The following is a 17,964-nucleotide window of genomic DNA, read 5'->3' as shown; positions in this document are numbered from 1 at the left end:
TTGTACGAGACTTCAGTTTTGCATGCGCCAGAAGAACTTAAGTTTTTCAAAGGGACAAATGGATAAAGGTAATTGCATCAATAAATACACGAACTACATAGAAAACCCTTTATGGTGCTGAACAATTAAAAAATTAAATACAGTGAAATCCTGTTGCAAAAACTTCAAGGGATCACTAATTTTGTTCGATGTAGCGGGAATTTCGTTGTTATGGAATTCAAACAATGTAACACATTGGAACTGAAAATTCCTTTCCTTGAAACGGAATTCTTGTTGCGCATTGGTATTTGTTGTAATGAGATTTCACTGTATTAATAGAAGAGAATGAAACATTAGACACAAAAACAAATTGCAAAAATAATACAGTAAAACCTCGTTAATTCGTCACTCATGGGACCAAAAATTTTTGACCACTTATGTGGAGTGACTACTTATGTGGAGTGGGAAATTAAGGAAGAAAAAAAAAGCCTTACAAGTATTCATGAATAGCAGTAGGATTCTGTGAGAAAAACAATAGCTTATGCAATGAATGTCTATAAATTAGTTCAAATTTTGAAAAGGAGGGAAATACTAATGATAGTTACTTTGTTTTATTTCCTCTTACTTATGCATAACGTAACAACAACTTATTTTAATGTAGTTGCGGTACATTAATACAATCCTTCAATGTTGACTGATGAAGTTGTTGCTTACGGAAAAGAACTATCTCTTCTAAAATACATCAAGCTTTAAATTTTGTGTTTGTTGTTCCTTGTGAACGGATGTTAATACTGACACACTTTCTCCAGGTATAAGATTTTGTTTGTCTTGCTGGAAGGAGTTAGATTCTTATTCTTGGCACTTTGTCACAGTCGCAGCAAGAAGTATACTTTGAAGGACCAGAGCTGAGGATCGAGATTTCAAGGAAAAATGAATATCAAACAGCCTTTCAACTAAACCCGACACTATTTTCTAAGATCCGATAAGGAAAAAGAATTTCAGAAAGCAATTTTTGAGTGACTAGTTAGGCGGTTAAAATAAAATTTGGTGACCAGTAAAGGAGGATCATTTTACATTACTGTGAATGAGACCTTTTCGGGACCAAAGAAAAATGACCACTTAAACGGAATGACCACTTAACTGGTCGACTACTTATTGAGGTTTCACTGTAATACAGTAGAAGATCGTTAAAACGCACATCTTGGGACCAGAGCTTTTGCGTTATACAGGCTTTTGCATTATATTGATCATTTCCCAAATTTTGAAACTAATATTCAGAATATATCTATATATTAGCACTTTAGAATGAGTTTTATCTGCAATGAGTATTAAAGCACTAATATTACAATTAGTTATTCACAAATAAATATGTTTCACAATCAAAAGAAAGTTAATTACCCTGCACTTCTGCTAGCTTCATGATTTGCATAACAGCTGCATTTTCAAGAGCCACCTAGCATTTTTTTTTTTTTTTTTTTTTTGTGAGTACCAATTTTCATTTAAAAGCTTTGAATTAAGATAAAAAGATAAAAAACTGTTTCAAAATTTAATTTTCCTAACAATTTTTATGTTTGTAAAGCAACACAGAGGGATTTTTTAAACTTCAAAACCTATTGTTTACTTCTGAAAATTTGTGTGATTAATAGAAAATTGTGTTATATAGATCGGCGTTATAAAGGTATTCTACTATAATAATGAAACTGCTCAAAGACAGAGAGAAAAAAAAATGATATTTTACTAGGTCACCAGGAGAAAAAGATAGCTGAACATTTATATAATTGGCTACTCTATTCAGCCCGAATTGGACAGCCTTGTCTTAAGAAAGGAACTGAAAATACACGCACACTAGCTTGAAATTTTCCTACGCCTGCACTTATCAGACAATTTGTATTTTCTTTCTCACTTGAGAAATACAAAAAGCGAAATAGAAAGAGTGAGGGGGGGGGGGGAGATGGGAACATCAAAGCAGTTTGATTGGTTAGAAAATCTGAAGACTTAAGTCAAAATTAGGAAGTTTTCAGGCAAAATCAAACATTACGTGACAAGTAGGCTGGAAAAAAAAATGAGCACAGCTGTAAATGTTGATGCACTGTAAGCTGAAAACTAAATTCTATAATAAAATACTTTATTATTCTTTGTATAATAAAATACTTTTCCATGGCCACTTTAGGATCTGCAGACAATACCTTGGCTGATTTTTTCTGTTAGGCTGATTACCATCTCAATGATTCTCTCAAGAACAAAATTGTATCAATAAGAAAGTTTTTACAACCATGATACTGCTTTCTTAATTTATTTTTCAACAGTTCATTTATATTAGTTTGTTGCATTACTTCATTTAAATAGGTTTGTTTAATTTATTCAATAAGATATTTTTACAAATGAAAAACTAGTAGCAAATAATAATAATAATAAAATACTTTTCCATGGCCACTTTAGGATCTGCAGACAATACCTTGGTTGATTTTTTGTCAATCTGAAAAATAAAATAATCAAACATATAATAAATAAATATTTTTGACATTACCAATTAACTTAGAATTTTTTTGTTATGCATTTCACACAGCTTCAAAATATTTAATTAAAAATTTTTTGGAACATTATGCACTACTTTCAAATATAGTAGTACAGCGAGCAGTGCAATGAAAAAAAAATACTATAGTTGGGCAAACCTAACCTGTCAGCATCATAAGGCTGTGATTAGGATCAACGTAGCCTTCACAATACTGCCAGGTTAGCAGGGCCGGATTAAAGGGAGGGCAGGCGGGGCTACTGCCTTGGGGCCTCCACAACAAAGAGGCCCACACAATAAAAAATTTTTTACAAAATATCCTATCTTTCACGGGTCAGCAAATTTTACTTTTTTTCTCCCAGACTTTTTTTTTTTTTTTGTATTTCTGTAAAGAATGTTTGCACAAAAATAATATATTCGATATATCAGAAAGCCCTGATTGCATTTAGTATTCATTTACTATCAATTTTTTATTTGATTGAGCATTTCAGTGGCAATATATATTTTCTTTTTTATTCATTTAATTTGTAATTTATACCTATGAATTAAAGAGAAATAAAGTAAGTAAAAAAAAATTCAAACAATGTTCAACTATGCAGGTTATCCTTACAACTTCTCAGATATATATCAAAGTATTGGATATTTTCGAAAATATGATCTTTTCGAACCCTGATTAGGGGCCTCTGGGGCAGGCCACCCTGACTAGGGTCAGGCAGGTAGCTGGAAATTTGTTAAGGGGGGGGGGGGTCCAAGGTTGCACGAACTTCAAAAGAGGAGGAATGCTAAAGCAGATTTAGTAGCTGATAATTACACAAGACTAAGATAAATCCAATTAAAACTGATCATTAAAATATGATAATTAACTAAAATTAATTAAATAATTGAAATTAATAGAGTCATTAGTTAAAATTAGTTAACAAAAATTTTATGTTAGGTGGTAAATTAATTATTGTCAGTTTGTAAATTAACATTAAACTGAAAGTTATCACAAATAAAGTTTCCAAATATGGGTAAACCTCTGTCCTCCTGAAAATAAGTAATATATTTTCTATTAATAAAAAGGGCACAATAAAAGAAAAACGAAAACTGTTCTAGAAATTACTTGGAAAATGCATGCGATAATTTAATAAAATATTAAAGCTTTGTAATATATTTTAACAAAATATGTACATTTGTACTTACATACATACAAATTTGTACTTATGCCATTTTATTTGAAAACTAGAAAGTCACCCGTCAAGGCATGACGGGTGAAAATTGCTTAAACTCTTCTTCATTTGAAAGAAGCAATTGACTGTTTGGTGATATTTTGATAGTTGAAATTTTAACTCTAACACCAGTGGATTAACCCTAAACTCCAGTAGATAGCTTTCATTGTTTTCGTTTCTTCATTCCTCTGATATGACACAGTCTTACCAGTAAAACTGTTAAGTTACCGGATCGAGTTCAGCCTTGTCACAATATAGCCTTTCCTTGCATGTTAAACATTACCAAAACATATTATCGAATTACATATCATGCCGTGGTGCGAATTCATTGTTGAAACACGCGGATTACTCGATCATCGGCATTATTTATATGAGGATAAATAAATCTATATCTATGGAGTCGAATGTATAGCTATATGAATGTTACATAACGTAACCCTGTCCGATTTGAACAACATTTCAGCCAAAATCCCACAACTCTCTCAACGAAAATATTAACAAGGTTTCATTTAAAAAGCTTGAATTAGTTTTTATTTATTTACATTTATAATATTCTTTTGATAGCACGAAATAGAATATTTCCAATCTTATCCGTTTTATAATTATCATTCCTAATCATCAATTAAAAGCTTGAACAAACTATTAACTCTTTGAGGGACGGAGGCTTCCTTCGTTGCAACCATTTTTTATTTATATATATTTTTTCTTTCTTCAGCCGACTGACACAGTGGTTTCAGTTAGCTGAAAAAAAGAGAAGCAAGAAATAAATGGTGTTCTCAAGTGAAGTCGCTATTCCTCAAAGGGTGAAAGCTGTTCGAAAAAATATTAAATATCGGAAAAGGCGTATTGCCGTTTTTATCATTATTTTTTCTTTCTAACGGGGCTGTGTTAGAGGCTTTAGCCTTTTGCGAAACAAGTGCGAACCAACGATATGGCATCCAGTCATTCATATGCCACCATTAAGGTGCGGATGTGAATGTCACAGGAAAATTTGATGCCCAGTTTCCACCAGATGGAGACACCTGAGCTCTCTTTGATGCAAAACTGCAAAAGGAATTTAATTTTGTCAAAAGTATTCACAGTCAAACGACCTAAGGGATCTTTTACATGCCGATTAATGGAATGTATACCTAATGAATTAAATTAAGCATCTGTTATTTTAACAACATGTTGTTAATTTTAACAACAATATATATCATATTTTACGACGCAGGTAATGATTTTTTTTTCTTCAATACGATGTTAGCAAAACACTCTATTGCAAGAAATAGTAAATATCTTTAGCTTGAAGGAAATAAGTGTTAAAAAAAAAAGGCAATATATAAAAGAAAAGCTCAAAAATATTTACCTCGTATTCACCTTTTTTGCTTCTTTGCTTGTAACGCATTAAATAGCGGTAATTTTCACCAAGTAATTTATAGTTAAATGCACATGCCTGTTTTTTGTTATGTTTAATGCTAGGCTATCTTCAAAATTTACTAAAGATGGATGCATAGATGCTAATTAAATAACTCCTTAGTACAAAGCCAGTGAATAACAATCAGAAAATGTATTCCAATGATTTAAATACAAATATTTTTTTATGGAACAATATCGAATAAGATTTTTTTTCGTCAATTAAAAACTAACTTTTTCTTTTGGGATCATAGAATTACAATTCAGTAAGATTTAAAAGTAATAATTTCTAATAAATTACTTATTACATGCGTTAATATGGCCGAACTTGTAATTTCATAAACTAGTCACAGTAAAATATTCAACTAATTTTCAATTTAATTTTTCTATAAAATTTTGATACCGTAAAAAGTTTGTTACATCAACTTCAAGTTTTATTTATTCATTTATTTTATTTATTTTACCTTCAACCACGAATTTTTTTTGGGGGGCATTTAATAGGACTCGACCGATGCATCGGCCTGGCCGATGCATCGGCGCCGATGGTTCAACAATTTAGCCATCGGCATCGGCATCGGCGGCCGATGCTAAATTTCAGGAAACATCGGCCCATCGGCCTTAAAAACACCGAAAAGCCGATGGAATTGGCCGATGTTTTTGAAAAAGGACATTTGATGTTTTACCTTTTAATACAAAGTAAATGTTGTTTTCATATAAAATTGTTTACTAAATTTCAGTATGAATTTCTATTTTAGTCACCCCTGAAAGAATTTTTAATACTGCATTCAGGTACCAAACAAGTTAATTATTGCGTTGTTTCTTGCTGCTGGATGTATCTCTCATAAGTCATAACTCCAAAATGATAAACTGTAGAAGGATAAGTTTTCGCATGTGGGGTGTGCGTACGTTCCAGTTGTGCACTTCCCTTTTTGTTTTCGATCGGGTGTTCTGAAAAGCCTGTTTACTCATTTTTTGTGGCTATTAATTACTTAGTTAAATGCAAAACTAATATAGCGTCTCAGACTGATGATCATTTGGTGATATATTGCTGAATTGGAGACTATGGAAACAAATATGAGATGGCGAAATCGGTTTTTGTGTAATTTTCTTAGATTCCCGTTGAGCCGACGGTAATTTTTAATTTTTCGATATTTGTAATATAAATCACAGTAATGCAGTCTTTTCTGTATTGCTTCAGCGCAGTTACAAGTTTGGGGCCCGTCGAAATACATTTTGGGGCCCTATTTCTCTAGAACAGAAGTTGTAAAACATTTATCATTTGCATTTTTGTAACTCCTACGGTGCCCCTATGATTATGGGGCCTCTCGTGCAATTGCAACATTTGCTATATTTTAAATCCGCCACTGCACGTCAAAACAAACTTGGGTGCAAGTTTCGAAAGGGTTTATCCTCAATGTTTATGATTATTTTGAATTCTATTTTTTACGACTATTTTTTGAATTTCTGAGAACACTTACGTGCCCCTCCTCCCACTCCCACAATTTCTGAAATTAAACTCTAGTTGTACTTCCGAGTTGTTTAAAACTAACACCATTCATAAAACTAGAGTTTTTTTTTTTCAAACTTTATCTATTGTTTAGAAAGAATTTAGAGCATTAATGTAAGAAATTGATTAAAGACGTTTTGAATGGTGATATAATTCGGAAATCGAAGGGACTTTTGAATTTTTTCTTCGGAAGTGCTGAAATAGATTCAGAAACTCTTCCGAGGCGTTGATTTTAGCGGTTCTGTACTAAAAAAATTAGGCCGAGGTTGGGGCCGAAGTGTGAGTTACTGCAAAATCAGAGGGTGACCCCACCCCCCCCCATTTTGTAATGCGCCATCTTTTTTGTATCATTAATAGCGATCGATTTTTTTTCTGTTGTAAGTAACTATTTTTATGTATTTATATAAAATGAATGAATAAGTTATTTTCGTTTTTTATAGAAAAGTTTCAAGGATTTTCTATTATGCAATTTTTTAAATTTCAAAAAAATATTGTTGAATTGAACAATTTAATTTGAACTTGTTTGTAAAGCTTCATAAAAGATTAAATAATCAAATTGTTAAATATTATGTGTGCCAACATCAGATCAAGTAGTATATGTATTCAGTTATTGACTTGGGGTAAATATTGAGTTTGTTTATTGTAGCTGCGTTTTAAGAGCCTCGCTCTTTTCATGGCTATTTTTTTTCTAGCAAAATTTATGTCACTGTTTTAGTTTTTTGAAAAATGCAAAATTTTCTATTCATAAATTTTAAATAAGTATAAAAATATTCCTATTATGATTTAGTATTGTAATTTATCTGTTACCTTTTTTGTTTAATTTGATGACTAAAAAATGTCTACGTGCAATCTTTCCAATTTAATTGCGTAATTTGTTAACGGTTTCACAGTTTTATTCTTAATTTTTTTTGAATGATTTAACAACATAATTTAATGTTTTTTAACTATGTTTAGTGTACCTAAATCCATACATCATTACAATATTACTGAAATCTTAGTTATATGTTCAATTAAAAAAAACAAAAAACAAATCAATTGGTTATTAAACAGTCTCTTTGTTTTTTCCTTTTTTCTTTCTTTTTTTTTTTTTTTGACTGTTGTTCTTTCTCTTTCATCATACAGCAGTCAAAAAAGGAGAAGCATAACTACACCCTATACAGATTGTACGTAGTACGATCCAAAAGTTCGGGGACAAGCTGTATAAAACCTTACCTAGAATAGTTCACATTACAGAAGCACATCCACCTTCAAAAGGTTACCTTGAGGGACTATGTACTTCTGCCAGTGTTCATATAACTTTTGGAAACTCTCCTGGAAGCAATTTTTCGCTACCTTCTATGATGCAGCTTTATCTTCTCCTGACGGAAGAAAGCGGCGTCCATGCAAATGGTTTTTTTTGCTGAGAACAGGCAAAAGTCACACGGAGCTAAGTCCGACGAAACGTTATGTTAATTGTTTGTCATATCAGAGTACTGACCAATCGAACAGTGCATCCTCAGCATGAAAGTCGCCTTCTTTCCCACGTTGAAGTTAAAGCAGCAGCGCAAGAAGCCTTACAGGAGGTTGCGAAAAATATCTTCCAGGAGTATTTCTAAAAGCTATACTAACGTTGGCAGAAGTGCATAGTCGTCCAAGGTGACTGTTTTGTAGATGGATGTGCTTCGGTAATGTGAACTATTCAGGGTAAGGTTTTATACAACTTGTCCTCTAACTTTTAGATCATACTACGTACGTATGAGTTTTCAACTTACTATTTCATAACGTTTTTGAGTGACGTAAGTTTACGCGCATGAAGACATCACAAGAGAATTTGCGATAATTAGCTGAGGAGGCGTTCAAAATGGATATTTCGGTCATCTACATGTTTTTTGGTACATAAGCATGTACAGATGTGCCGAAAAAACTTATGAAGTTTAAATTGGGTGATCGTAAAATAGAAATTTAGGTCAAAATCTGATTTTTTTTTTGTGATTACAATTCCTTATACGTAGAAAGGAAGCAAAGTGAAACGAATCAATGATCCTTTAAATCCCTGACAATTTTATCAATTTATTTCTGTTTGATTTTTTTTTTTTTTTTGCCATCGGCCAACGGCATCGGCCATCGGCAATCGGCCATTTGGAGGAAAACAATCGGCCATCGGCCATCTTTGAACAATCGGCATCGGCCCATCGGCCAAAAAATGCCATCGGTCGAGCCCTAGCATTTAATATGTTCCATGATCATGCTTAAATATTGGGGGGAAAACATCAGTAAAAAATCTACGTAATTTGTTATTCAGAAAGGAGAGAAATGTTAAAAGTAATCTAAAAAGTTCAAATAAAATTTTTATCAAAATATAAAATGAATCTGAAATGAATCATGCCAAAAATATAGAGTTAAAATGAAAAAAAAAATCAATAATTATTTTTTCTCATCCTCAAACACACGAAATGTGTAGAATTTCTTTTTTCGCTGCTGGCTTAGAATCTAAAATTAGTTTTTAACTGGAGAAACATATTAACACGTAAAATTGCTCGTATTATCAAGAAAACTTTAAAAGGGAGCACTGTGACTTACCTAGTTTGGGTAAACTTAATTTTCTTTTGCATACAAATTTTGTTCAAGATATGTTTCCTATAAGTATGACATAGATAAAAACTGCGCGTTAAAACAGAAAAGAATCGGAATTCAATTACTGATTCACCTGGAACGCACCTCACTCTGGCTGTCTTTCGTACAACATGCGTCTACGAAATCCACGAAAATCCAAAAAGAAAAGAGAAAGAAAAAAGAAAATTAATTTGAATTCTGAATTCAAATTATGTTTTTCGCAATCACGAACTGAGACAGGACCCTACTCATTGGAGTTATTGTTTCTAGAAACGGCTCCTGTCCCCCCCCAAGCATGCCTCTCCTCCTGGGCAGTTACATGGGCATAGCCGTGTGTGTAAGTGTGTAGGCTTATGTGTGTGCGTAGACCTGTGTGTATGCACGTAGGCGTGTGTGAATGTATGTGTGTGAAGCCCTGTGTGTGTAGGACATGGACGCCTCCAACCAGGAGAAGCGGATAGCTCAAAACCGGAGCAGCCGCGCCGCGCCGCCAGCAGAAGACGGTGGGCGGTGGTGCTGCAGAGACTTCTAGTCCAAGTTGAAAAAGGCACGGACACCAAAAATGGTCAAATGAGAACAATAAGCAATCGTGATTGCTCAATAAAGAAAACCACGCCAATGAGACTGTGGGATACAGCGGAAGTGGCAATAAATGCTTGTTTTTACTTTGCCAATGGCAATTTGATGAACCAAGGAGAGGGGCTGAATTTCAAGGTCACACGACCCAGCTGGTTTGAAAGTCGAAAGGGACATTTCCCCGTTTCGGACGGAGTAGGTGACACAGCAAAAAGCAGACGAAAATTGGGAACCTGCAGTTGTTGCATGAGGTTCTCGTGTTCTGAATTGACTCAAGCGATGAGAAAATTGCCGATTACTGGGAATATTTAAGAGGAGAAAATGCTGCGTTTTATAAAAACATTATCTTTCGGAAAATTTTTGTTGATGCGAGATGCAACAACTGAGAAAAAAGGAGAAGGGTCTTTCGGGAAGGGGGGATCCGGACTCCATGGACCCTCCCCTTGGCTACGTCCTTGCTAGGGTGGGCCAAAATAAGCCTTTTTTTTTCCGAAATCCATTTTTGGATAGCGAGCGAAAATTGTGTAGTGAGCTAGTTAGCAGTTACAGAAAATTTCTTGGAAATTAAAAAATATCTAGCCGGCCATATTTTACATGGAAAAACCAAAAAAAAAAGAGAAAAATGAATTTTACTCATAATTTTTTTAAAAAATAAATTTCAAATATTTTGCTGGAATGCAACAAAAATGTTATATAATGAGCCAGTTTGAGCCCATAAAATGTTTTATCAATTTTAATGAATATTTAACAGCACCTTTCTGACATCAAAAATTGGTGAAAAATGAAAAAATATTGGATTTCTTCAAAAACCAATATGAAAATTATTTTTCAAAATTTATTCATAGACTGTTTAATTAAATAGCACTATATATCATAGCAATAATTATCACGTGATAGTATCATAACATTTTCAAGGATTACATATAGAGAAAATAAAATTTTGAAAAAAAAAAAGAAACGATGATTTATAACACTTCACGCATAATGAATATAATCTTTTCGAATAATATTGTCCCTTGCTATCAAAGGATGGAAGTTCATTCCTAACTTGAAGTTTGGCACGAATCCATCCATTTCGTGCAGTTTAACCCCAAACTCTTATTGCAGCTTCAGTTATTAGTTTCACACAACGTTCCACAGCCTGTGTGTGACATGGAAATTTCTCGAAAGTTAACTCTGTTGGCTATTCTTTGCACATCTCTTTCGAGTCCTGGTCTTTTAGATGCATTATAAGAGGCGTCTCTCTTACAACACAGTTTGCTCAATCAACTAAATTAACATAATCAACAACTTCAAAATCGACTTTAGGAAGCTTAAAAAATTGTACACAATCCGAGCTCTTTGTCTTCTTATTACTAGAGTTGAGAATGTGCCTAACTGCTAACTCCCACATGTATTTCCTAGAGTCAAACAACATTGTCAATGGTAGCAGTTTGGGATGAGCAAAAAATGCATTATTTGAGAAAACTTTGAAAATTATCAGCTTAACTTTGTCTGGAAACTGCCTTGCAAGAGAAATCATTTTCCAAAAATATTGGGCACCATACCCGCAGATCGATTTCATTTTTATTTCAAACCACATCGGAGCATAAACGAGAATTATATACTTTACAAGCAGTGTCTGATGGATTTGAAGTGCATGCAAAAATACAAGTGTAACAAACAGTTTGCAGTTGTCAGTCATCTTGTATGAGTTTGCCTGGGCTTCTGTCAGTCACACTAGAAGGGCGACTACCATCTTTTACGGCAAGACAGATTTTATAGAAATACTGTTGTTCAGTACTTACATTTTGTACATCTTCCAATTCCAAAGCCAGAAGATTGCAGTCAATTTTATCAAATTTGACCACAGGATTTTTATCAATCTCTGACGAGCTGTTCTATAGCTCCAGAATATGAATGTGGTTCTTTGGGCAAATGTTTATTTCCAGAAAAAGATGCCTCATTGGTAACTCATAAGTGTGCAGCAAACATATGTTCCACTGTAAAAGTCTTTTAACATTTGTCTCAAGTAAACGAATTACTTCACCTTTCCATCCGTATTTACACTTGTTCCGTTGCATCCAATAACCGATAAGTTGAGCAAGCTCATACTTTTTCGCAAAGCCTATAATACCTTGCGAAATTTCTTTTGCACTTTCACTAGCTGTTAGCAATATATGTCTAAACTAGTAGTAAAATAATCTTAGGAATAATAAAAGTAGTTGAGTGCCGTTTATTAACGAGGAGAAACAATTGAAACCGCAGATTAGAAAATTAGTGTCTTGTATAACTATTTTTATTTGAGAGTGCATTTTTTACAATTGACGAACAAATGTCACATAAAATTGATTGAATTTTCAATGTATTTTCTAAGTAATGCAACATTTATGTAACATTTCAGTATTAGTACTTATTTCAAAACTACTTTTTAAACTACTCTTTTTTTTTTTCATTTTCTCCATGTTTCAGTCTTAAAGAGACGCAGCTAAGTATTCTACGAAATGTAAAAACTTCTTTGAGTGTTACAACTGATTCACTGACTGCATTCACATCTGCATTCACAACTGATTCACATCTGCTTCTACTGTTTGCTAGAACTAGTTTACAATTAATTTATTTTTTGGAAGCCCATTAAAAAAAAATAAAAAATTCATTTTTACGCTTTTTTTTTCAATTTTTCAAGGCTAAATATTAAGCAAATTTAGTGAAATTTTTTGAGGGAGATAACAGATCCATATAGCAACTTTTCCACACTATCCAAAAACAGATTTCCAAAATAAGTTTTTTTGGCCCACCCTAGCCTAGCTCCTTCGTTGTCCCGGGGTCTCCACACTTCTTAAACACACAAAAAAAGTAACCATAAAGTTTTAAAAACCAACACAAAAAGCCGGAATTCGGGCAAAAGCCGGAAAAATCTCATCCCTGTATTAGTGTTAAAATAGAGGTTAGATTCCAAAGATAAAAAAATATACATCTCATTCTAGTGGTAGATGTGCAATAAACTGAATGTGTAACTATCTCGATACATACCTCCGACATGTACAAAGAAAACATGAATTTGAATAAACTTGCTGTCATGAAAGGAGGAAAGAAGCCATAAATAATATTTGTCTAAAGTTCCTTGTTACGAATTAATGCATCAGTGATCTATCTTCCTTCACTGACAATGCAGAGAGATCATTTGCAGCTGTCACAGCTCAAAATTTTAATGTAAAAGCTTGCGGTTATGTGTCTTGTACATTGGTATCTTTGCTAGTTTCGTCCTCCTTTGTTTCTTCTCTTCTTCAGTGACTTGTCTCATTTTAATAACTTTGGCTCCACAATTCTTTTGTTTCAAAAGTAATCATTATAAAAAAAAAAGTCTTCAGGTCTTCAGTGACCCAAACTTGCTTATTAGCTCACTAAAATAATGTTTATAGCATGCTGTCAGTAATCTCAAAGGTTTGGATTTTGAAAGAGGGGGAAAATTTTTTGTTTGCCTATGTTTTCGCTCTCACGTAAAACAAAATAAAGACAACAAATCTGAAATTACAGTGAAACCTCCCTTAACAAACACTCCCGAATTAACGGACATTTCTGCAAGTCCCAGTCCCTCAATATAGGCCATTCCATGTAATTCACTCTGAATAGCGGACACTTTGAATAACGGACAGTCATTTCACAAAAAAATTCCCTTGCGATCGTTGTACTTCCGGTTTCTTTTCTTTTCACATAATATCTTTGTAACTGCTTGCCTTACAAAGCTTTTCATCCTCCACATCTGGTATTCCCCCCCCCCATCATTTTCTTATCACTGTTTCTTGGAATTAAAAGGATGGTAATGGGCAGAGGCGGCGATTGGGGCTTAAAAGTTGGGGGGCAGAAAAAAAGAACTAAAAGACATGGGACTTTTTGCGGGCAGCAAAAAATGAAAAAGAAAAAAAAGTCATAATTTTGTTACAGCTGGTTTTAAGAGTATTGAAGCAGATGAGTGAAAACTGATGTCAGTCTAACAATTAACGTACGTTTTCTTAAGATTTTAATGAATTTAGTACACAATAACTATTCAAAAGTTAAGGTTAAAAAAGAGGAAACTGGGCGCTTTTTCTAACTGGGGCTCTCGGAAGATGCAATTGAGCAAACCGGCGGCGGTAGTAGTTGGCTTTATGGCGGCGTGGTTTCGTTGGGTTGTTTAATTTTTACACCTGAAAAAGATTTGCCCATATTCAAGGTCATATTGCCAACTGTTAATCATGCATTAGTGATACTCGAGATAAAATAAATAAATTAACCAAAAAAAGTGGGAGGTTGGGGGGGGGGGGAGGGTCTAGGCGCTATGCGTGTCACAGAGATCCAGACATCCTATAGACATCCAGACAGAGAGACTTTCAGCTTTATTATTAGTAAAGAAAAACAGATTAATTACACTTGACGTAAAATGTATTACACCTTTCGCAATTGTTTCGATTGTGTTCTACAAAGGGAACAACAGCCCATTTTGAAAAAGGAAAATTAAGTAATCCCTCCTAATAGCGGACACCTCCCAATAACGGACAAAACTTCTGGTCCCTTAACTGTCCGCTATTCAGAGGTTTCACTGTATATGTGCAAATCAAATCCACATAAAATGAGGGTTTACTGTAGTTGGTACCTAACTACTACATTTGAACAAAAACAGCTATAGTGCAATTAAGAATAACTGTATAAAGTAGTTGTAGTTAACTACCAAAAAAAAAGTTTTTGAGCACTGAGTAGAAGGATCAAAGACATTAAAGAATCGTAAAAATAAAATTTAATTATTTGTGTTATGACCCATTTATACAACACATATGTAAACACTTGAAAAATCATTTGGTTTTAGATTTAGTTGGGAGATATCAAAATTTTTGAGAAAGCAAACCATGGAAAAAAAAACTAATTTGATGAAAAAAAATTAATTGAAGTTTGATTGCAAAATACTTCAAAAATACAATCAAAAGGACTAAATGATGAGGAACTAGTTTTTTAGATATGGGAAAAGATAAAATACCTGGGGTTTGTCTTGAGCATCATTGGTTTTATATTTATCATGAAACTCACTAAACAAAGCTTGTAATTTCATCCCAGACTTAGTTGTTGGAGTTTTCGGCTTTGGAAGAGAGGCAGCAATGTCACCAATTTTATATTTCCCCATCTAGAGTGATTAAAGCATATATATAATAGATCATAAAATGTTTTATTAAAAACATATATTTTAACAAATTTATTAATAAATATTAGATTTAAGTCTTTGATTAAACTCAAAATGCCTAGACCTTGTTAAGTTACAAGTTCAGTCTAAGTCAGGGCTATCCAACTGCAAAGAGCCCACGGGCCAGAATTTCGTCACTGATCACTTGGCGGGCCGCAGTTTGAAAAAGTTGAACAATTATCTCTTACCTCTTATACAATAACAATTAATAGTTGAATTATTAATTAAAAAACAATGAAACAGAAGGATTATAAAACAATTCGCTTACATTTTAATAAGAAAATTGAGGCTGATCCGCCTTCTTGACAAGGGCAGGAATGTCAACATCGATGGGGGCCACACAATATGTGTTGGCAGGACGCCAGTTGGACAGCCCTGGTCTAAGTTTTTTAAAGTACAATTTGTATTTTCCAATATTCTCTATATCTATAGTAATACAGAATTAATTTTTACCTGAAGCCTCTAACACATAAAATTTTGGATAAGTTTTCATGTAGATCCGGGATTTTTAGCGGCAAAAACATTTTCTGCACCCCTGCTTCTCCATGAAGAATTTTTAATTTTATAGCATGGTACTTGCAGTGAGTGCACAGGGCAACGGGCTGACAAAGGGGATAAAATCACAATAGGATGACAGGAATCCCACCAAAACTTTTTCAGAATTTATACTTGAGTCGATGGTTTCCTAACTTATTATACTTCTCCCATTCCCCCCACCTCTCTTTTTCATAGAAAAATTATTCTTTCCCCCCTCAATAATCTGATTTCATAAATGCTATCCAGGTGTTTCAACTTATCTCATTGGTTAGAAAAACAACATCATATTTTATACTAAGCAGTCTTTGCACATCTTGTAATATGAGTGTTGTCATATTACAATGTCATTTCACTACATTGATTAACTCGCGTAACATTAAATAACGATAAATGTTTGAAACACAGCATTGGTAAAATATCAATGAGATGAGTTTAATTTTGAGTGATTTTTTTTTTTTTTTTTTGAAATCTTGCTGTCATTGAAAAGATGCCGCTGTTCTTAATGTGGGAGCTCAAAGCTGAATACCATATAGCATTGTTGTTTTTCCCGATTCTTACTCTCCAACACCAATTTGACTTTCTGACATTCATTCTTTTTTCTTTTTTTTCATGAAGTATCCATCGAAGCTCATATAGAAAGAGTATGTGATGTCATTTCAGAAATAATGCCAATGTTGCCCTTTTTTTCTTTTCCAAACTTGCTGAATTTCAAACTCAGAATTCACAACTACAAGAAGTAAGTAAAAACAAAATGAAAAAGCATAAGAAATTTTTGTACTTTAGCCTGATGAATGCTAACTGTAAAATTGATAATCTTCATTGCTGTTAGACAAAAAAAAAAAAAAAAAAATGTGATATAACATTTATATATTTGAATCAACAAGTTTTGAAGAGAGCTAAAACTTTGTCTTGTTGTAACAAACATCTGATTCCTTTACTTTGGCAGTCAGTGCCGGATCTAAGGGGGAGGAGCAAGCTAGGGTCCTTGACCCGGGTGGCAGCAAATTCATTGTATTACGGTTTTTTTTTTAAAACTCAATATAAAAATGTGAAAGAAAATGGGTAAGATCGGTAGTTTTAAGATTTTTGCCACAGCTAGGAAAAATTGAAGGTCTGGTCATTGGGTTTTCTAAATTTTCGTCCAGTGAGATGAACACAAAACTAAAAGTACTCCTGACTACTCAAGACGGCCATAAAGTTAGACGACTTTTTGAATTCTTTAAAAAGCTGGAGAAATTACTCTGAGGTTAGAGATTGAACTCTAAAGCAGCAGCCTCCTGCCTAAAGTAGGAGAGATGGGAAGTCTGTAAAATATTTGCAATTTCTGTGATAAAGAAGTAGGAATTAGTATTTTCACTACCAGCGTGAGAAACTAGTATTGACCCACAATTTCAATAGAATGCTAACTCAATATGAATTCTTATTTTGATAAACATTGTTGAAAATATGATTTAAACTGTGCAATGCTTGATAATAAATGAAATTGTAAGGAAGAGATTCCCCATCTTTGCTCATAATTAAATGCAACTCTGAATTTGCAATTGTCATCTGTGAGAAATGTGCCAACTTCTTAAATTTGGTTCAAGGGCTGAATAACTAAAGACAGGAGAAGAAGTGTTCATAGACCGCTAGAATAAAAGGTTTACCTTTTATATCTTTAAAAAGCCAATAAATCTGAACAAAATATTTATTTAACTTTGAAAACAAATCCAATAAAAAATAAGAAATTGTTCACACAATATAATTGAATTCGGTGACTCAAAATCTAAAACATTCGTTTAAGCAGGGCAGAATGCAGTCAAGGATTCCATAAGAAATTTTAAATGTTTTAATGTATTTAAAGCGCGCACAACAAAAGGAATTCACTAACTGAAGAGAGAGATTTTGCCTATCTATCAATTTTATTTTATTTCAAAAGAAGAAATAGATGATGAAATAGGTATTTAGAAGAAGAAATATAATACTCTTCTGAGAATAGACAAGATAAAACAACCGGTCTATGAGTTTAATCGTAATGACAGATCATTATAAGCAGCAAATAAATTTGCGTAAAAAATATACCTCAAAAGAAAAAGTTAATTAAAAGGGAAGAAAATTTTCAATCATCCAAACGTTCCAAGTTTTTCCACAAGAAACGTGTTTACTTCTTTTCAAAACATTCGTGTTTACTTGCAGAGGTTGCAGTTAACTTTTGACCGCGAAGATAAATAAGATCGAGAAATGGCGAACGAAAAAACTAAAGCAAACGCATGTGGTAACGAAGAAAATGGTAATAAGTCTAGTAAATTTTGTTCGTATGCATGATTTTTTTCGCTTTATTGAGCAATCACGATTGCTTATTGCTTTCATTTGACTGTCCTTGATGTTCCGGTTCCTTTTTCAGCTTGGACCAGGGCTGCAGCACCACCGTCCACCGGCGGCGGCGCGGCTGGTCCTCAGCACTGTCCACCGGAATCCACTTTTGCTG

The 17,964-nt window shown here is 33.5% G+C and overlaps 1 protein-coding gene across 2 annotated transcripts in view; it reads right to left on the bottom strand.

Moving 5' to 3' along the window:
- The window catches only part of LOC129220237 (RNA-binding protein 34-like), a 57,165-nt gene extending 39,495 nt beyond the window's left edge, over positions 1–17,670 (bottom strand). Inside the window, exons 1-3 of one of the 2 annotated variants that reach the window (XM_054854601.1) lie at positions 17,559–17,670; positions 14,760–14,903; positions 2,400–2,455 (exon numbers count right to left, since the gene is read on the bottom strand). In XM_054854601.1, the coding sequence (XP_054710576.1) occupies positions 2,400–2,455; positions 14,760–14,903 (200 nt within the window). In that variant the 5' untranslated portion in view covers positions 17,559–17,670. Of the gene's footprint in view, positions 1–2,130; positions 2,176–2,399; positions 2,456–14,759; positions 14,904–17,558 lie in introns of those variants that run through there. The other variant, XM_054854602.1, reaches the window with a different exon arrangement.
- Between the last annotated feature and the right edge of the window lie 294 nt (positions 17,671–17,964).

This window comes from Uloborus diversus, chromosome 4 (assembly GCF_026930045.1).
Source record: "Uloborus diversus isolate 005 chromosome 4, Udiv.v.3.1, whole genome shotgun sequence".
Taxonomy (NCBI): domain Eukaryota; kingdom Metazoa; phylum Arthropoda; class Arachnida; order Araneae; family Uloboridae; genus Uloborus; species Uloborus diversus.
This window is presented reverse-complemented; position numbering and strand designations above follow the sequence as displayed.